General features: G+C 39.1%; 2 protein-coding genes across 2 annotated transcripts in view; one reads left to right on the plus strand and one right to left on the minus strand.

Annotated features, from left to right (window-relative positions):
- Window positions 1–21,837, plus strand: part of LOC108047687 (tyrosine-protein phosphatase 99A) — a 123,858-nt gene that overhangs the window by 55,033 nt on the left and 46,988 nt on the right. Inside the window, 2 exon segments of the mRNA XM_044459190.1 lie at window positions 1,879–2,066; window positions 6,755–6,869. Of these exon segments, the coding sequence (XP_044315125.1) occupies window positions 1,879–2,066; window positions 6,755–6,869 (303 nt within the window).
- The window catches only part of LOC108042333, a 79,805-nt gene that overhangs the window by 7,030 nt on the left and 50,938 nt on the right, over window positions 1–21,837 (minus strand). The window lies entirely within an intron of this gene.

The raw sequence follows: 21,837 nt of genomic DNA on the forward strand, positions 1-21,837 counted from the left end.
AGGCGGCTTTCATTTCATTAGCATGCGATGACAAAGCCGAGAACTTCGCCTTCTGGAAGTTAAGTGAACTATAGTAAAGCCATAGGTACAGCATTCTGTTGTTTCCTGCTGGATGCACTAATTTTGTGCCGAATGCCTCAGCAGTCCGTGTCATTTGGCTGACATTTCACCTGCTGCTGCTACTGCTGCCACAGACAATGATTAATCGTACAACAGTGCGTGTTCCAAATATAGTATATGCCACCTACATATGTATAAATGGACTCCAAAAAGTCACAAAACTTTCCGTAGGCTTTAAGAGCGCGAGACACATTAATCAAAGGCAAAGTAGCAGTAGCTGCGGCAACAGCGACAAGCTATTAGCAACACATTTGTCTTACGAACATTGGAAATGACTTTGCCGCTACACAGAGAAAAATATTTTAAAAATATTAAAGGTTATAAAAATACCTTTCATTTGCGACTTAAATGGTTCAAATTTCAAAAAAAAAAACAAATCGAAACAGCTAACATATTTTTAGAAACTCAAGAGACTTATGAAGATATAAGCAAGTTAAAATATAATTTAATTGGAAACCAATGTTATACTTTTCCTTTTCATCTAGATAGACTTTCAAATTATTAGAAAAATAATTTGAGAAGTAAGAGTGGTTAGGCTCTGAAGCAATTGCCAAGTGCAATACTCCTAGTAAGGCAATTGAAATAAGATGACTTTGTTAAAATTGTTCTCAGTGCAGGTTTGTAGGTTGGGTGTGAAATTCCATTTGTGCCGCACGCACAATGGAATGCGACCCAAGTTGCCGAAGCTGCAACACATGCGGTTACAAATTAGTCAATAGTGTGTTGCTATGTCCTCGGCTCCAGAGCTCATTAAGGTCCTTTTGGACCTCCTGGAGAGCCATATCAGTATATGTGTGTGTGTGTGTGCCAATGCTGCGGTCGCCGGCCGAGTTGCCAATTTGTATAAATTAAGCCTGCGGCATGCATAAATTAACCAACGACACACACCGCCTCTTTTGGCTAAGAAACGGATGCTCGGCAGATCTCTTAAATCTAAGCAGCGGAAAAGCGAAAAGTTTTCAATTTGCTGAGCAAACTTTGGACGCGGCATCAATGTCAAGCCGAAAAGACACCAAATATCTTTTAATTTATTTATAAATTCATTGAGGTATGCGAAGTATTTCGCCCTTCTTTTTGGGGCTGGCAAGCTGCCAGATCATCCTTAGTCGGGCACACCTGCTACACTCAGAAAATAGCAGGTAATAACTATTGAAAAGTTAAAAAAATGTTTTATAGCTATTTTTAAGAAACATTATCCACACATAATAACTCTTTTTAGTAAAGGATAATTATTTTTGATAACCACAGAGAACAGTGATTGCTTTTACTATGAATTTAGTTTGTCATAAACGATATTTTTCAAATAATATAAGTAAATGTATAAATAAAATTAGGTTTTCTTCGAAAAAAAGAAGTAATAAAGGTATCAAAGGGTCTTCTTTACGTGCTTTTTCTTGAGCAAACAATTTATTCTTTGAGTGTATCTGCGCGACACACGCATCATTTAACCTGCGAGTAATTCCCGTAGACAAGGCCAAAAAGGGGATGGTTGCGAATAGGAAACACATCCAAATACTGGAGCCCACTCCAAAAACCCGAAAAACAGGCCGTGGCACTCGCAACTTATGTTGCGTGACAGTGACAACTTGACAATGCCACAGACAACGTTCCGCTTTACATGACAGGTCAGAGTTTTTGGGTGAAACTTTTACGCGGCGTTTTTAATTTCGAATTTTTGAGTTTTCCACCGGAACTTTTGTGCCAGCCAAAGTTTCTGGCCTAGCTGGCTCGTTCTTTAAACGACTTAATCTCTTGCAGCTCCCACGGGCAAACCCATTCCGACAACGGCTCATAATACGTCCTCCACGTCGGTTTATATCTCGTGGAAAGCCCCTCCTCCGGATACCATACTAGGCGAGTTCCTAGGCTACCGCATCACATATCGACCACGCGATAGGGACCCCAACGATACCAAGGAAATCTATATCCGCGACAACACAGTGGAGGTGAGTAACGCTTTTATTCCTAGTCGTATTTAGTTGTTCAGGCCAAAGATAATTGAATTTCACGATTTCTGACACTCTGCCATATTGCAAACAAAAGACTCAGGTTGCAGTGCAGTTAGAAAAAATGGATAAAATCTTTAATCAATTTTGGTGGACAACGATTGACTATCTCGTTTTTGAGTTTGTTCTTTTCTTCATTACTACACGACAACAAAATATTGTAAATATTATTATTATTATTATTAAATATTATATTAGTAAGTAGATATGATTTATTTTTAAATTAAAAAACTCTGTTATTCTTTTGGACTCTTTTATGTAATCGTATTGCTTTTTTACTCATAAACATAATTAATAGAAATATTTCCACACCCACAATTGCTGGGAGCCCTTCAAAAATCTCTGATGAATAACCTCTTTAATAATTTGATGTAATTGTATTTTTATAAAACTAAATTTTTTAGAATGTCCTTGGAATGCTATCCTTTGAGACAAAGAATTTATTTTCAGTGCCGCAATAGAGGGAAACATTCCGTGTCCCGCCTGCAGCGTCATTCAATTTCGTTTTGGTTTCGGTTCGTGTCTGTCTGCTATGCCACGTGCATATCATTTTCTTTGCCACAAAAACTCGAGGATTTCTATTTCGATACCGAATGCCAGTGTTTCGGCTTCAAGTTGGTCTAAAAATGTGTGATTTCACCCTGTCATTCGCCGGCTTAAAGTCACATCAGCGGCGTATTAAAAAGTAATTTACACCTGGCGACAAGCAAAACATTTCCCACACACCTAGATGCGAGGTTACAAGTGTTTTTCTTTGGCCACCTGTCAAGGTGTTTCCATATCTCGTTTGGGGACCCCGCTATCAGTGGCAATTTGTTAACGATTAGTCCTCAGCTGGGGCCAGTTGTGCTACTTGTCTAGGCCGAAACAGTGGGTGTGTTTTTCCATCTCCACGGGTCCCTTTTGTGTGCGGATAGTTGGGCACGCAAGCTGGCTAATGAACTACGCGAGTGGGGGAATGTTGGAAAAATGGGGGCGAACCCAGAACAAATAACTTGGGAATACCTTTCAATAACACAAAAGTGGCTAAAAGCAAAACAAACGTTTCATATTATTTTTATAAATAACTTTGTGCATTTGACAAATGGTTAAGACCTTTTTAAGGGTATATTAAGACATAGCGTTTTTTATCTAAATTAGGGCAGCTAATAATTAGTTTCATTTAGTTTTGCCATGTGCAATGACTGATATCAACTTTTGATATCAATAAACCATTTTCATCGTGTAATAAATTAAAGTACTGTTATTTAAATAATGTTCTGATAATCATTAAAAACTTATCTGTATCTCTTTAATTTTCCCTACTTCGCAGTTTTTAATTGCCATCGCATGATTTTGGATAGATTATAATCCACCACCGGGAATTTGGAGAACCGCTGGTCATCTCTGGGGCTCTTTGAGCCAAATGCTGAACCAGAGCGTTGGGAATGCATTTCTGAATTTGCAGCTGCATTCCGGATGCATTTGCCAGCTAAAATATGCAGAAATTATTAACGATAATGCTCACGTACGACACTCGGCGCGGTGGAGTGCCCGAAAAAATTGAAGTGAGAGGCTGGAGGTGGGTTCCAAATAGGAGGACGCTTGATTGCCACAAGCACGGCACGCTTTTGTGCTCGAGTGCATATTTTGTCCTTATCTAGACGCAGCTCCCTGTCCCTGTCTTCATCTCCTGTATTTTTCTCTCTTTTGCATGTCGCTGGCATGTTGAAATATTATCCTTGCAGGCAGAAACGTGCGACTTTAGGTTTATTTCTTTTTAAAGCAAGACTAAGAGCACGGAAAAAAATATAATATTTTTTCAGTCAGGACTAACATTTTTGATTTCATCAAAAATATTCAATGCACATTTATCTTAGCAACTTGAAATCTTAAATTCTTAGCTTAGAACCCTTACTTCGTAATATTTACACTACAATAAACCCATTTAACGTTTAACGCTTTGGTTGAATATAAGAAAAACACCTTCTTATCATGAATCAAATTTATATTAAAAATGTTTTTTAAAAATGCATTGGAAACATACAAAATAATTTAAAATTGATGATTAAAGAATGAACTTAATGAAAAGTTTTTTCACATAAAGAAAACTGGTTTATTGTTTGCTATCAGAACAGCAAACAACCATTTCTGAATTTGAACTATCCATTCTAAATTAATTATTTAATATTCAAGGCAGCAGCTTAAATTGAAAACTCTCTTTTCTCAAAGTGTATGTATTTTTGTGCTCAAGTCATTTTGGTGGACTCCAGGACATGGCTTTCTGTTATTCCCATATCGCAGCATCAGCATTCAGGAGCCTGCGGCTTCTGCCGACCCGCCACGCCCCTTTTCGGACTACCGCCTCCTTTGGCTAGCGGCATTCACATTGAGCTGTCACGTGTGTGGTGGAAAAGCGGGGGCGGAGGATTTTTCCAGCTTCGCCTGCTGGCTAAATTTGCCAATTTTCTAATTAAAATTTCTGCGCCGTAAAGCATAAATTTCGCAACTTTTACGCAGATAAAAGCCGGCAAGTCGAGTCACACGGACACTGATATTGTTGAGGTACCAGAGAAAAAACAGTGTAGTTAAAACAGCGAGCTCAGTTAGAAAAATTGTGGAGTTTTTTGAAGGCATCGGGATTTGTTTGACAAGCCAAATTTACATCTGTTTGTAGTTCCATCCTTTTTTGCTACCATCCAAAACCTTTCTTTGTTACCAGTTGAGCCATCATCCACTGGCACTAATTAATGCAAAAGGGTGGGGTGAGAATATTTAGATGCTTATCCCCCTGCTTCACACTTTCCAAAGTTATGCAATATGGCCGGAAGTTGGGAACTTTATCAATTACATTATATCAATTACGTGGCCCGCCCTTGGGCAGCTCCAACTTTCGGCTGACCATAAAAATAAAAGCAGTTGTAAATTTTCGGCCTCATTTACTGGCGACTAAATAAAAGAGAATTATATCACCGCCCACCATATAGAAACACTAAATCCACGCGCTTGGTCTTATGTATACAGTTATAAATACAGCAGTGGTTATAATAATACTAGCTGAGCTTTGTTTTCTAAGTTTTTTTTTTCCTAAAAAAATTAATTTAATTTAAGGTTTCAAAAATATGCCAAATTTTTTAAATACTAAAGATTATCCTAGGATTTTGACGAAATTCAGAGGCGGTCTCTTAGGCGCTAGTGTTTTGACCGCAGCTGTAAAAGGATGCCGGGCGAGAAAGATATCACGCTTCTGGTGGAAATAGCTGCGATTGTGGCTGGCGCCGTCTGAAAAGCCCAAAGCAGCCACTTAAGCTGTTCGCATGGCAGTCAATCCGCTGCTAAGCACAAGCCTAAAGTTCGTATAGTCGAAAACCCGTTGGTTTTGCGGTGGAACCGCAGACGAACACAGATACACACGCACACATGCCAGCAGGCAAATTCAGGAAGGCAGCGCTCTAATGTATGCTACATAATTTGCACAAGGCAGCTGACCATTTGCAAGTGTGCCGAATGTGTGTAGTGCTTTAGGCAGAGAACCACTCTAAGTCTGTGGCTTGTTTTATGGTTTGGCACTGCTTTTGACCTTTGGTTAAACCTTAATCAGTCGCTCGCGAAATTCATGGACAAAGCCAGCGAAACGGACTCACTTGTGGCAAGTCCTTGGCGTACAGATTAGTAAATAAAATCTGTTCAGACATAGTTTTTGGTTATAGATATAATTGTTAAGTTAATTAATTTTATTTTAGAAATTCAGAGGCGGATTTAGAAGAATTCTTCAACTATTTAATTTAACACTCTCTTATGCTCTTTCCTAAATGTTAATTCCTTCAGTATTTTTACAATGTTTTTTCAAATATACATTTCGTGTCTGGTATACATTCCACTTTTGTTTTTCTTTTTTTTTTACATGTATTTTCGTGTTCTTTTTTACTGTGTGATGTGGCAATTAAGGCAAAGACTACTGCTCGTTGCCCAAGCAACTCAATTTCCTTTTGCACCGACATCGCAGCACTGCAAATCAATTTTAAGTGCTGCAATTTTCATATTTGCCAACGGCAACGCACAAAAGTATGCAACGCGCAATTTCCGCTTCAAGCATGCACAATGGAATGGAAAGGGGCACGGGTGGTTCAGGGGGTGGGGGTCCTGCTGCTGCCGAGAAGCACTTGGTGGAAGTGCTCCACTTTATTTTGTTATGCGCCTTCGACGGCCAACAAATGAAAAGTCTTTTGGTGTGTGTGCAGAGCAAAAAAATTCAAATATTCTTCCTTAATTCGTATTTTTTTTAGAAGAAAAAGAAGTTACCATCAAAAACTAAAATAAATTAAACATGTGTAGAGATTTTTCAAGAAAAAGACTACTGAAGAAATTGTTTTAACCTTTTGACAAAGAGCATTTTATCTATATATTATGATTGATGTATGTAACATAAGAAAATTGTATTTTTGTTAAAAAAAAAGGAATTACCCAGTTTTAAAACTCAGGGAATAATTTGAAATATATTCTTTTCTATATATTAAATTTTCTCGTAGTTAATGTTAGATCTAGATTTATAAGTTCTTGCCATATTTTATTTTTGTGTACGTCTTGTGTTTGCATATTAAAGCGGCAATGAAACTGATTTTTCGAAAAATGTCCCCTTTCTCTTGCAGAGCCATGAGATACAGAATCTGCAGACGTACACGCAGTACAAAGTGACGGTGCAGGTGTTCAATCCCGAGGGTCTGGGACCGGAGACAACCATTCTTGTGATGACCGATGAAGGAGGTGAGTGCCGACCCCATTTGCTGGGGAAATGCAATGCAAATTCCCCGGATTCCCCACATAATCAATGATGCATGTCGCATAGTGCTTGCCCCAGGGAATTCTGTCTGTCAGGCATCCAAACGATGGCCATAAGTCAATAAGTCGATCGACCAACTATTTTTCACATATCCCGGAACCGCAAAATTCCAAATATTACTGCTTATTGACATGCCAGACAACTGACCAACCCCCCAAATGCCAAAAAAGAAAGTTATATTGTATATCGCATATCATATGCAATACAAGATGCAGATGCAGCAGCGTCAGAAACAAATTCGCCTTTGTGTGCACTTTTAGTCTTTCTCCCCTTCCAATTTTCATGGATGCGAGGGCAAAGCAAAGCAACTTTGAGATTCGCTCAACCACAAAATGCCTCCGCCATGCAATGAAGCAAACAAATAAAAGTTTAACTCCAGACCAGAGGCTAAGGAAAATATGTTGCAATTTTTCATATTTCCCACCCATTCCCCGGTATTTTTCAGCTTTTCTCGACAGCTCGGAATCCGCTGCAGACCGCAGTCGGTATACAAACTGTATTGAAATGGATGAATACTCTCCCAAACAAATAGAAATACAAAATAAATATTGCTTACTTAAACTTTTGCCATATGCTGCTCAGTCAGCAACAAAAACTGCCCAGGCATGTCCTTTCTATTTTGGGTTTTTTCCTTTTTCATACCCCTTATTTTGTGAGGTGTTTTGGGGATATATTGCTATGAACAGAACATTTGTGATAGGGATATACAAATAATGTGCTCCAAACACGACTAGTATTTTAAATGTTATATTTATATACAGTTTTATTATTGATTTTGATCAAAACCAAAAATATCTTTTAGTTTATGGGTACTGCTAATATTGGCTAACAATATTGACAAGACATTAGGAAAAATAAGTTTAAACTTTATTGTTTTTTTTTCGTTTTGTCAATATTTCATTAGCCTTAAATTTTTTTTATGTTTGAGGATAAGCCGTATGGCTTAATATCTAAGAATGTGATATAATAAATATAATAAACCTCTGAAAGCTTAAATAACTAATTATGATAGACGGGTATCAAATCGTTGCAATATCCGACAAATGGCGCTCCCTGCCGTATCCTTCTCTTTTTGTGCCCCATGGTTATATCCCCCGATTCCTGGACCGCCACGTGGATTTCCGCTGGCAGCGTTTCACTTGGTATCACCAGACGCCGCCGTTGGCGGAAGTGTTGATGCCATAGACGCCGGCCGGCTGAAGTCTGCGAAACGTAAATTATAAAGCAGTTGGCCATAAATAAATCGGGGCGGATAAAAAATTCCAACGTGTGCGTATTTATCGGGGTAGTAGGATGGGGGATTTAATTTCCTGCAGTCAGCTCAAATCTGTTTGCATAAGCGCACGCTGAGATGTCTTGGCCAAATATTGTGCTCAGCTCGGGAAGTTTTTAAGCGCGCTAAGACTCGAAACTCTTTTGAAAGTTGCCCAAGAGCTTAGCGGCATAATTAGCATAAAATTCAGCGGAAAATCCTTTGCCGGTATGAGGAAGGGAATGGCCGGAAACCGAATAAAATCAGATTCGATAAAAACGAAAATACGCTGGCACTCCCCTATGGATTTGGCTCCCATTGAGTGCGGGTATAAGCTGCTTTCACTGAGAGCGAAAATATAACTCTGGATTTTTGCGACAGCTGGCATAACTCAGTAATTTCCGAATTTTCCACGTTCTTTTCCATTTTTGTTTGGGATGTGCCAAGGTAACCTGGCAGGTGCAGACGGGCGGATCTTTCTGGGGATTTGCAGCGGCTTAGGCAGCAACTTTAGCCAAGGCCAAGACCCAGCTGCTTCGCGCTCTGGGCCTAATAGAATTCTGCCAATTTCGAGTGGGCGTGGCCCATGCGCGTGGCAGTTGATTAATTACCCTCGAATATTTGCCGCAGCACAGCCGCAAATAGCCGGCCAAAACAAAGCCCGAATTCCTGCACTCAAGAAAAGCATTTGACAAGTTTTTTAATGCTCAACTAATTTAATATAGGTGCATAAAATGTATATAAAAGTATCTAGAAAAAAGTTAATTAAACAATTATCGTGAAGTTATATTTGGTAAATATCAATAAGAATGATTTAAACTCTGAGACAAAAAAAGATTGTATTTTCGATAGATTTCTTAAAGAATGTTAGTTATTAAGCATTTATTTCAAAGTGATTTATTTAAATTGGATATTTAAATTTTTAACTTGAATTTGATTGAGTTTTCAACCAAACAAAAAGTAACCGAAGAACTCTGCAACACGACCACATGCGGTGAAAATTATGAAGCCTTGCAGTGCGGCTTAGCAGCGGGTCAGGGATCTATGAAATCCGGCAGTTCTTTGGAGCAGAGCGGTTCTCCACCCAGATAATGTCCTCAGAAGAAACTCAACGATTGCAAAACAATTCTAGGGCTTCGCCGGCTTTGCACTCCGAACTCGACAGGCCGTCTTTGATTAGATATTTTCCACTTTCCTTCTTCGGCCTGCGCCTTTGTTATTGCGTTTTAACTTCTGACATTGGCCGGGGCTTAGAGGTCTTGTCTTCCTCGCTTTTGCCGGCACGCACTTGGATTTCCTTTGGCCAAGACTGGGAGCTTGTGGCCGAGAATAGAGTTTTTTTGTTGTGTTCCCCGACTGCAGTGCAGACAGCTCAAGGGGCGTTATTCTGCCAGACCCCCAAACACTTGTCGCTTTCGAGAGCGACAGAAAGACAGACGGACAATCGTAATGGCTTTGTGCCCTGTTTCTTGATAACTTCGTTTCGTTTCATTTGTGTGTACGTGGCAACACTTGATGGTCTTGGCAACTTTTGACTTTAACGCGTCCTGTTACCTCGAGCATTGGTCCTCTGACACGGCCTTTTGCACCTTAAGCAGCAGGTCACGGGGTTCAGATCATCGGATTAAGTGAACTGGTTAAGACTGGAGCAACTCGAGCAGTATGCAATTTAATTTGTCTGCTTCTCGAGGGCGTCTGGCGACTGGCTCTTTAAAATCAAATTTATAAATCAAACAACCTGCAGCTCCTTGAAAATGACTTTGAGCGCCATTTTTCTCTTTCGTCCAAAATGCAAAATCAACGCAGCCAAAACAAACGCTCCATTAGACTCGTTGTTAGGGATAACTGAAGCAGAAAGGTACCACACTTGGAAAAATAAAGGAATCTGTTTCAAGGGCCATCGCATTAAAGTCTATATCTTGAGACATAAAATATGAACCCTTTTAAAACCCTTTTAAATGAGGACTTAAGCTAAATACTTTCGGGACTAAATATCTATCTGGGTTAGAGCATTTATTAATTATTAGTGTTAGGGTCGAGTGCCATGACTATTAAATATCCGTTTCTCTGTTAATTAATTTAAAATCAAATATGCTCCGAACAGATGGCGCCACTTGCAACTCTGTTGGCAAGGTAATTTTATTTGCTGCCACTAATAACTATTGAAATAATTGGTCGTCTTGTAAATTTATTGATATAATAAACATAAAATTATACCAGTCAAGCAAACAGGTAAAGCGCATTTTCAATGTAATCTTTAGACATTAAATTTTGGAATGTAAAATAGCAGTGCACTCGTAGCGAGTATATCCCTAAACTCTCCCCAGCAATTTATCACCGCCCGTTTGTCAACGTCCTAGGGGTGTGGCACATAGCTGCTCTTACTTCTGCTGCATCCAAGAAAATTAATAGACACACGCACAGATCCACCTGGTAAGACCAAAAAAAAATCGCACTTGCATTTGAGGAAATGTTGCCACTCATTTCGAGTGGGGAAACTAAAGTAAATGGAAAATGGGAAATCCATTTGCAGAGAGCGCGGACTGTCAAAAGCTTGTGGCCGTCTAACCAGGATCCAGAATCCACCGGCGACTAAGTTTTGCAGCGGGCCCTCAACTTGCAGCTACAAAATTAATTACCTTTGGCTACTTTCAACTAGCTGCGGTTCGGGTTCAGCCGTTTGCATGCACTGAAAACCCCCGTGGAAACCAACCCCGCCTCCTTTTGGAAAAACACCGCCCACCTCTAAAAGATGGTTCAGTGCATCCGCTGACTGCTTTTAAAGCGCCAGCCGCAAAGCACGGAAAAAACACACAGATAGTGGAGTATAACCCAAAAGTCTGGGCACAAGTTTCCTTCGTAGAAAACTGCGGGCGGCTGGTTGGCGGAAGTGACAAGCTGCACTTTTGGGGTGATGGAAAGCGGGGGGGATGGAAAATTTAGCCACAGCAACAACAACGAGAGCAGATAAAACACTAGGGAACAAACTTTTCTTGGCCACCATGAATAGTTAATACACTCGCAGGTGATCTAATTGAGTAGGGATTTTATCGAAAATGGGGTGCCTTTTGTAAGATAACTGGGTCATTTTATACTTATGTTAGATATACAATTTTGTTTATGAATTTTTTGAGTCTTTAGTAAAAGTTTTTCAAATAGATACAATAAATTCAGTATGAAAGTAAATAAATTAAAAATCCTTTAAAAGCAATCAAATCAGAATCAACAATTGAATTAAGACAATAAGTGAGCGAACATTTAAGCCTTCAAAATTAAGCCCATAAAAAATACTTTGATGCTTTATTTATTTGGCAAATAAACATCGAAATCATAAGTTATATGTGTGAACTGGTAAAGGTTATTGTAAAAATATTAATATTGAGTGGCAATTTCTAAAACAAAGTAATCGAAATGATTAAATTATTTAATAAATGGTAATGGCTAAATAGCCACTAAAAATTAATATTTATAATGTTATCTTAAAAATCGCAGTATGCAAATTCAAGGGTTAACCCTTTTCGGCCAAACCTTTTTGTGAAGGAAGGGTAGTAAGATGCCCGCAGCAAACAGCGGTAAGACAGTCGGGAGTATTAAAGAAAAGGGCGGGAAAAGGGGAGGGCGGAAAGTACCAGAAGGACGAACCAGCAGCAGGATAAGGTACAACGTGAAAAGTATGTTTTAATAAAAGCGGAAATGAAGCAGCGTTACCGTTATTTCCTGTTTGCGCACAGTTTTGTTTGCGGCAGAAAAAAGTAACGAAAAAGAAGAAGGAAAAGCGCAGTAAGGCCAGCTGCATTTTCACTCCCTGCAAAACCAAAAATGATAAACCGCAAACCACTTAAAAAAGTTCTAGGCAACAGCAACGCAGGCAGCAAAAACTTTTCCTAAATAGACGAAATTAATGAGCAGCAACACGGGGGTAAAGGAAGAACCCTGCCGCCGGCTCAGATCAGATTCACAGGATTCTCGGGAACTTGCAACAAGCGAGCTGAGTCACCGAAAGTCCAGGGTGAGATTTATAGATTTCGCGTTGGACTTTGGTAACTTATTAAATTGATAAATCTATGGAGTGGGGCACTAAAGACTATTGCAAATTTTAGAAAAATGTCAATTTAATATATTTAACGTAGTAAAATACCCCACATAATAATGGCTTTCTGAACATCCCATTACTTTCAAACAACGGGATATGACTTTGTAGGTTAAGACCTCAACCTCATATGGGAATTGGATTCCTGCTTACAATCCCATTTCACCTTTGTGTTTTCCTTATCTTGCTCCACATCTCGGTCTCATGATGTGCACACATATCATTCTAGGGATGGGGCAGAAGTTGGTTTCTCTTTCGGAAAAGCAGGCTAATAAAACATTTGCAAGCAATCAGAAAGTTTCAGCGCTTTCTGCGATGGATGTCATTGCATGTCTGGGCCGCTCCTCCTTCCATTTCCTCATCGTCTTTTGGCCGTTGGCAGACGAGCCGTAATGCAAAATGAAAGCCCCAAGACGCTTTCCCCACTTTCCGCCCGCTTTCCATTTTCCGAATTTTGGAGCAGGGCACTCGAAGCCCGGCAAGTCGCCTGCCAAAATGAAAACGAAATGAAATGTTCGGAAAGTTGTTGAAAATGGCATTCGGCGTTGACAAATAATTTCATATCATGTCTGCGCTTTTTGGCAAAGGATACCCCATCCTGTCCCGCCTTTGATTTCCCTTCATTCCGCTTTGTCTGTGGGATCAATTTCATTTGATTTCGAGCGCCTTTTGCGGGACATGAGACTATGCAACCCATGAGTCTATTAAAGAGACCACCTAGGGTCTCAGTCTCAGCTCTTTTCTGAGTACGTTCTTCACTGAGAGAAATATAACGTATAAACGTTATTCACTTAATATTTGATTATTTTTCTTTTCAAAGAACCCCTTTTTTTGGCATCTTAACATCAAAGTCCAAACATACTAATTTTAGATTTTAAATAAATATAACAAATTCGTTGGTTTTTATTTAATTAAATTTTGATTTATATTTTGGCATAAAACTGAATTATGGTCAATGATGAAAATCATGATATGAAAAATATGACAAACATACAAATGCCGAACCCCTCGAAAAAAAATCAGTTGATAAATTCTGTACTTGAGAGAAAGGCATCTTCAATTTTACAGATCAACTTTAATGTACATTTTTCGATTACATTAGATAACGTTAATATTTTTCTTACTGTATTCACCTGTCGTCTCCCTTTTCCTGCAAATCATCCTTGAAAAGTTTTTTGACAAATTCCCTGCTCTCGTTGCGACACACGCTCAATCACTTTGGCCCGGGGCGGATTTTAAAGTCTTTAACTTTTCTTTTGACTTTTTGTATTTTGATCCGGTGGAGGGGAACAATCTTTTTTCCTGTTCGATTTCTTCGTCTTTTTTGTCTGCACTTCATAGTCAAAAGGATTGCAATAACAACAAGAGCAAACAGCCAGCCGGCAATCTTTTTGATGGCACCTCAGTATCGCTGTGTGTGAGTGTATGTGTGTGTGTGCGTGGGCGGTGTGGTATCTGTGTTAGTGTGGGCGTGGCAGCACTCAGGCGTGCGTGTCTGTCACCGTTCATGTTTCTCTGCGTGTGTGTGCGTTTTGGCCTGGGGGCTTTTGCCGCTTTTGGCTTCGGCAAAAGTGCAGAAAATTTGTGCAAGTTACGTGCTTGATTACATTTTTCCAAACTTTTTTTCCCTTCCATTTTCCTCCATTCCATTTCGGCCATTGACGGGTGTTCGATAAGGTTAAGGTTCGCATAGTTTGGCTATCACATGTGCAAACACTCGGGGAAAAAATTATCTTCATATTATGCCTCTGGAAAATAAGACCTAATAGTTGAGGAATTTATAAACATATTTTTATTGGCATTAGAGTCACTTCTTTTCATAAATTTAAATTTAAGGGAGCACTTTAATAAAAATCCAGACTTTATTTATTAAAAACCAAATCATCAAAATGAAATGTAAGCTAATTTAAAATTTGAAACCCGACTGAACTTAGTTTTAAAGCTTGGTGATATATTTCAGTTATCAATTCTTTAGTTAAACTATTAAATTACAAAATATGATTTATTTGGAAGCAAATAAAGAATTCTATAACTAGTTTTCGAAGTGCATGCAAATGTCTTTTTTAAGTCCCATAAATGACAATCAAAACGCTTCGAAACACTGTGTTTTTTATCGGTGCACTTCCCAATCCATTTTGCGAACAAAATCCAATGACATATCGATTAATGGATAATAGACCTGACACCTGGGCATCACACAATCGCTCACGAAAAGCTTTTAACAAATTGTGGTCGTGTATAATCGGCTTAAATTAAACAAATCTAAGCAATTAAGTGACTGGCTGCCTTTAATCCCTAAAAACAAACGGAAAGTGCAGAGGAAAGCCCACAATCAAATGACAAACAAAGTAATCAACGTAGGGCCAAGATTGCATGACATTTTGCCGGGGATCGGCTTAAATCACATTTTCAAATTTCCGACAAATTGATAGATAGTTCCCTTCGAGCTGTATTTTTTAATTAAAGCCGAAGCATTTTTGCCCAATTGAAGGTTCTCTTATGATTAACTGACTTGGCCACAGGTTCGATTGGTTAGGTTAATCAACTCGGAAATAAGTTAAGTTTGATGTTTGAAAGGCGAACCCCGTACCACAGGGCGTACGATCTATTTCGCCTAGCAACTTGTCTCTGTGTTTTGGCCACAGGACACACAACATGTTGCAGTCACGGCTGTCTCCTGCTATTCTCCTCGTCCTTCTGTTCACTCTGTAAAATTAGTTTTGCACTTTGTACATTGTCAGTGGCATTCTTTACATTTCTTGTTTGCCCCCAGCTTGAGCTGCCTGCTCCTCATCTCCCCTGATCCTCCGCTCTGAACTTTCGGCAGCTCTAACTCAGTTAGCCTGCCCAGCTGCGGTCCATGTGTGTCTGTCTTTGCATCCGTATCTGTGACTGTGCATGTGTCTGTGTATGTGTTCGTGTCCGTCCATCGTCCTGCCGCCGCATCTGTGTGGGTGTGAGCCACTCAACTCCAGCCTGTCATGTTGCACATCGTCTCGCTTTGTACACTACAAAATATTAGCCCTTAAATCAAAAATACTTGTCGCAGTCAACTATAATGTGAAAGCGAAAAATGAATTATTCAAGATAAATTATTAATTAATCAAGAATATTTTAAAAAGGTCGTTAGTCCTGAAACCATCGAAACTACTAATGAAATATTTTTTAGGTATAAGTGTCAATGAGACTGTTAGTTATTTAAGGTCTCTTGTTAACAGCGTCTATAAATAAGAAATAAAATTAAAATATTTGTTTAGCTTTATTAATTTAAATTCATTTTCTCGCTATGCCAAATATGTGAAGTATTTTGAGGATTTCTTTTTGATTTTTAAGTGATCAAAATCAAAATGGAAAAAAAAGAAGATTTTGTAGTTTAAATATCTTTGATCCGGAACCCAGCTCTAAATTAACAAAAGGGTGTTTTTCTTAGTGTCATGTTTGTTTGAGAGCTTCAAGCTGCTCTGTATTAGTTTCTGCATGCGACTTTCACGTGGTTAGTTTGTTGCCGCAGACAAAACTATGCAGATTTAACGCTAAATGTGCCCACTGCCACTCCCTCGAACCGCCCCCATTTTCCATCGCCCACTTCTCCCGCCCCCTTTCGTAAATCAACTCTGGCCAAAGCTTTGAAATTTATTTAAATGCCCAAAAGCTCGTAATAAAAGAGACGCAGATTTATGCAGCCAGCTGGCATATGGCAAGTGCCAAGTGGTGAGGCCCAAGTAGGCAAAACATTTTGGCCAGGCCTAAAGCCTTAAGCCCATGTGTGCCTGGCACTGATTGCCGCAAATATACACACATGCATGTGCATACATTTTCATTTGCAGTTTTGGCCCACTCCCCACGCACTTAGCCAAATTGCAGTCGGCTTGGCTTCGCTTGGCAAATGTCTTCGCGCAGTCGCCATCGCAAAAGCGTTAAAACCGCATTTGCAAACTAACACCAGCAGGACCACATATGCAGGATATTATCCTTTTACCACGAATTTTCCTCCATTTTCCCCAGAATTTTCCTTGGCTGCTGCAGCTTTTTGTGCGTTTTTAAAATGTAAATCCTCGGAAATTTTATGCACATTTTTGTTGTTGGTGTTGTTGTTGTTGTTGTTTGTGCTGCTGTCCCTGTCTGCTGGCTTATATAAAATTTTGTAAAATTGCATTTACACTACAAACACATTTGCATTTGAAATGCGCCCCTCGTTGTTGTTTCTGTTGTTGCTCGTATTACAACTACAAGAGCACCGATTGCAGGACACCGGAAATGTCCAAGCCACAAGGTGCACAGTGGTCGAAATTTTCATCTGAAAATTTGTTAGCATTCTTGTTAAATAAAATTAACTTAAAAGTATATAAATAATATCTTTCAAAAAATATTGACAATTAATTATTGCTTTTACTAATATTTTAAACTAAGCTTAAAATAATAGATTGTATTTAGATTTTCAACAAACCTGCAATATAAACTAAGAATATAAACTGTCAAAAATTGAAAAAAAAGAAAACAAAAATAAATGCTCGATTCCACTTTTTAATTCGCAAAATGGAATAAAGGACTTATGTAACTGCAAGTGTGTTTGGTCATCTTAAATGTTTGCCTTATTTTTGTTTTCAAGAACAACATGGATTAGCAAATAAAGAGCATTTTACAAATGTTACCCCCAATGTTCCACCGTTCATCTGCTGAGTTTGTAGTTTTTTGCATTTATTTAGTCTGCTGCATTTAGTTGCAAATGCCTTGTAGCCTGGAAATCCTGTTTGGCCATATCCTTGGCCCACAACATGTCGAGTTCCGAATGTGCAGACGGCACTTTGCCAGGACTTTAACTTGCCTTCCACCAATTTCCAGTCAAAGAGGCATTAATTGAATCAGAACGCTCATTTGTGGGAAAATTATATTCCCGCTTTTGATGTAGTTAAAGACAGAAAACCTTTGACACTCTCCAAAAGGCAAGGGAAATGTAAAAGGGGCTTAGCAACCCACGGCTGAGAACTGTGATTACAGCTTAGGACGCAATTTAATTATAAATAGCGCCAATTAATCAGGGCTTTCCAGCTTGTTCGCCGGCCTTAAGCCGACGCAATGACAACCTGCAATAGCCAAGAATCTTGGCCATTGTCTTCACCTATTTCACTGCGTATTTCTATCCCCTCTCGGGCAGTTATCCTGATTTGCAGCCATTGTAAAGACCACGCCCAGCGTTTTGCATAACTTAAGCTCTTGCCAACGGGTTGTTCTTGTGCTGCGAGTCTCCTTTCTCGTTTCCTGCGTTAATTTGATTTCAGCATTTATGGCATTGTGGTCGCCCATCGGAATCTTCTGCCATAAGGCTAGAATTTTGCACTTTTGGGAGTGCCACTTGTACGCAACAAATTTGCAGGACATTGGCAAAAGCTTTGGTTTTAAAAAAAATAAACAAAACTCATTAAACTCAACAATTCTGAAAACTAATATTGCTTTAACATTTTCAAATCTTATTTTTACTTTCAAAGTTTATAAGTTCAAAAGTCAAAATTTGCACTATAATCTTTAAAAGGCTGTCTTGCTGACCTTAATACCCAAAACAAAGTAGACTCTAATATATTAAAAACCATAAATTCGAGTTCTGGTTGTGTGTTTTCCCGTCTGCACCTTGTTATGCATTTAACCTACAATACAAAACCCGAAACCGCTGTCAACTCTTTCGAAAAACAGCGGCAAAAAGAAAACATTTCGTAGCGAGCAAACATCAAACGACCTTCGCACATATTTCAAACCCGAAATTGTGACAGCAAGGTGCGGGGTGGGAGAAAATGTGGATTTCCGACCGCCAATATATACGTTAGATGTTTTTTTTTTGTTACGCTTTCGGGACCGTGCGGGTTTTTCTATGCGGTTCCACCTACGTCGCGTTGAACGCATAAATTTTATTCAATTTCTGTCATTTCACGAAATGTATAAACACATCACGGCGCCTACGACCGAGTGCCACGCCCCCAGAACCGCACACCGCACCTGAGCCGAGCATCGGACCAAAACCAGACTCGAACCGAAAACCAAACCAGACCAAAGACCAAACCAAACCAGAACAGAACAGGCTTTCCTGCCTGCATTGTACATTTGCGGTTCTGTGGGATTTTTTGGGCCTGACATACAGTCAAGCTTAAGTTAATAGCGCATCGAAAAATACTTCTAATGAAACAATAACTATAGCATGAGATATACAGATTTATTTTTTTTTAAGAAAACTTGTTATCAAAAGGCAACTACGAATTTAAGAATTTTACTATATTTTGCAGTAATAACTTTGAGTTGAACATAAATAAACATAAATATGTAAATCTCCCTTAAGCCTTTCACTGTTGTTATTTTGACCTTAACTGTGAGATCGTATATGTGGGTATGTGACCGTTTAACCTGAGCGTTACGTATACGCCGCGTGTGCCGCATGGCCAAAAAGCACGCGCCCCAAATAATATTTTCATTTTTCTGCCACTCGAGCAGCGGAAAAGTATTTTGCGCTTAAAGAAGCGCCAGGAAACGACAACGGATGTGGCCCAAGGAATGCAAATAAAGCAGAAATAAAATAAGGAAAACAGAGTCTTGAGCCGGGCACAAAGGATATGGCTAAGAAGCTGCCTGTCGAAGCCACAGAACTTGGTGGAAGGAAGTAAGGCATCCAGGGGTTAAGGAGGGGCCACTCGCTAGGAAGCCGAGCTAAGTAAATTTTCAAAACATTTTGCTCGTCGTTGCGCTTTTGTCGCATTAGCGTACGTGATAACGTTCTGGAACAACGGTCCCAAGAATAGCGGAAAAAACAAGCAGCTAAGGCAACCCATATGTATGCTAAGATCCAAAACAGCCCCACTCGCATATATATGTACAGATAGGTGCACATAGAAATAAAATATTTTAAAATGCGTTAGCCTTTTTCTATTTAACAATAAAAATAAACGTCAAATAAATGTCACTTTTCCGTTATGAATTCGATAGCGAATATTCACTGTCAATAACAATTATTAAAACGTAACGATTTTACTTTGCTATAATGGTCATTTAATCGTAAAAGTTTATTAACTGTTCTAAAACTCTTATATCTAAATTTATTTTTGAAATTGAATAAGAACTTTAAGAAGTTGGTTGAAAAAAGTATAAGAAAGTAATCAATCTACAAAAGCCCACACTTTTCTTTCTTGTGTCTGTTTGCATCTGCTTATTTTGCAGACTCTGCTCTATTTTTTTGTTGTCTTCTTCGCTAAGCGTATTGAATTTATTTTTATAGTAGAAAAGGTCCGCCTTCATGAATAAGAAGGAAAAAACACGCTTTCCGCCGAGAAGTCAAGAAATCCCGATATTATCGGCACAAACATAAACTTGAACGCAAAAGTTTTAAAGTTGGTGGAAAAAATATTTTCGATTGCTGCGAGTGAAGCTAAAATGCTGCACAAATTTCAGCGAAATTTCCCCATAATTGATGGCTTTGGTTAAGCTGAAAACCCATCGATGCCCCACTTCGAGCCACTTGACTGAAGCATTAGAAGAAAGTTTTAAGCGCTGGGGAGTGTGTATGCACTGCGTATATATACATATATATCGACAGTCAACGTTCCGCCACAAATCAATGTAAATGGCATGCATGCATTACTCATACGCAGTGTGGGGTGCGACGAAGGATTCGAGAACTTGCAGCTAATGATGCTTCAATTGCTGCTTCTTATGAGTTGCAAAACGTTGAATGAATGAGCGCCATTGCATTCAATGGCCCACAAGAGTGTGTTTTTTGGGGAGGGGGTGAGTTTTGGAGCCAAAGGATCCCAGGACCTTCAAGTGCAGCAGTCTAAGTAAAAGCCAGCAGTCGGAAAAGTGGGTGGGATGATGACGGCGACGACAACAACAACGACGACGTTGCTGATAATGATGCATGCGGCAAATCAATTTTGTTGTATTATGCCAAAAGTGTGCACAAGTGCAGTGCGGGGAAAAACGGGCGGGGAAAATGCGGCTGAGAAAATTCTATGGGGGTTGGGCAACATTAGCAATGAAGTTCCACCCAGACGCTCAGCTTTTATGTTGTGCCCTCTGCTCGCTGAATGATTTTTAGCTATTTTTTTGTGTGTTTTGTTTGGTTTGCTGGCGGGTTTTCCTCCTTCAATGGGTTGTTTTTTTATGTGTCACGCCCCCGCAGCAATGCCATTTTCGTGTCGTAATACTTCGGGGGCATGTGGCATGCTCTAACGTCCCGCTACTCCTTTTTATACCCTTGCAGAGGGTATTATAATTTCAGTCAGAAGTTTGCAACGCAGTGAAGGAGACATTTCCGACCCTATCAAGTATATATATTCTTGATCAGGATCACCTCCTGAGTTGATATAGCCATGTCCGTCTGTCCGTCCGTCCGTCCGTTTCTACGCAAACTAGTCCCTCAGTTTTAAAGCTATCTGCTTGAAACTTTCCCAAAGTTGTCTTTCTATTGCGGTAGTATATAGTCGGAACGAGCCGGATCGGCCGACTATATCCTATAGCTGCCATATAACTGAACGATCAAGGCCTAACTTTGGTATTTTTAAAGTTAGGAAGTTAGGATTTTTATGGGTTTTATATTTGGCCAACCAATCCGACGTACCAAATTTCATAGGATCGGTCGACTATATCCTATAGCTGCCATATAACTGATTGATCGGAAATGCCATAACTTTGGTGTTTGTAAAGTTAGGAAGTTGGAATTTCTATGGGTTTTATTTTTGGCCAATCAATCCGACCTTTTAAGTTTCATAAGGATCGGCCGACTATATCCTATAGCTGCCATATAACTGAACGATTGGAAATGCCATTACTTTGTGTTTTTAACGTTGGAAGTTGGGATTTTATGAGTATTAGAATGCATCATATGATAATTTTGAAGAACATATTTACAGAATGTTCTGGTTTTACTGTCCCCAGTTAGTTTCCTTTCTTGTTTCACTCTAAAGTCCTTCAGCAACGCCTCATTCAAGGACCTGCTCTATTGCATGTGTAACAAATGTTGCACTTTCTATAGCTACAGTTTTTACTAACAGTTTCTCGGCTGACGAATTAGTTACTTCTGCCCGACGAAAAGAAAAATATATACCAGTTATGGGAATGAGATTTTCGTTGATTCGCAATCCATGAAACAAATTAATAACATTCCACAGCCGTTTGGGATTTATGGGTTTATGGGTTTTTAGTTTAGATCGATTGGTAGCTTAAGCAATGACTTTTTAAATGTAATTTTGCTTTTGTTTGTGTTTGCCTGATGGTTTCTCCGCCAAAAAATATAAAAATAAAATGTTATACCAATGGAATTTTGATATTAATTACATGAACATAAAGATTTTAATTCCCTGTTTCGCCAAATTAATCAATGTTATTTTGATTTTAATTACTTGAACATAAAGATTTTAATTCCCTGTTTCGCCAATAAACTTGATAAAATAAATATTCAGCCAGTTTCGACACGCTCAAATTTATTTTACAGAAAGTAATAAGGCATTGTATTATTTTAATTGATTTAAAATTCCAGTAGTTTAGTATTTTTTAATTGATATTCCAGCTTTGC

This window comes from Drosophila rhopaloa, unplaced genomic scaffold (assembly GCF_018152115.1).
Source record: "Drosophila rhopaloa isolate 14029-0021.01 unplaced genomic scaffold, ASM1815211v1 contig_178, whole genome shotgun sequence".
NCBI lineage: Eukaryota > Metazoa > Arthropoda > Insecta > Diptera > Drosophilidae > Drosophila > Drosophila rhopaloa.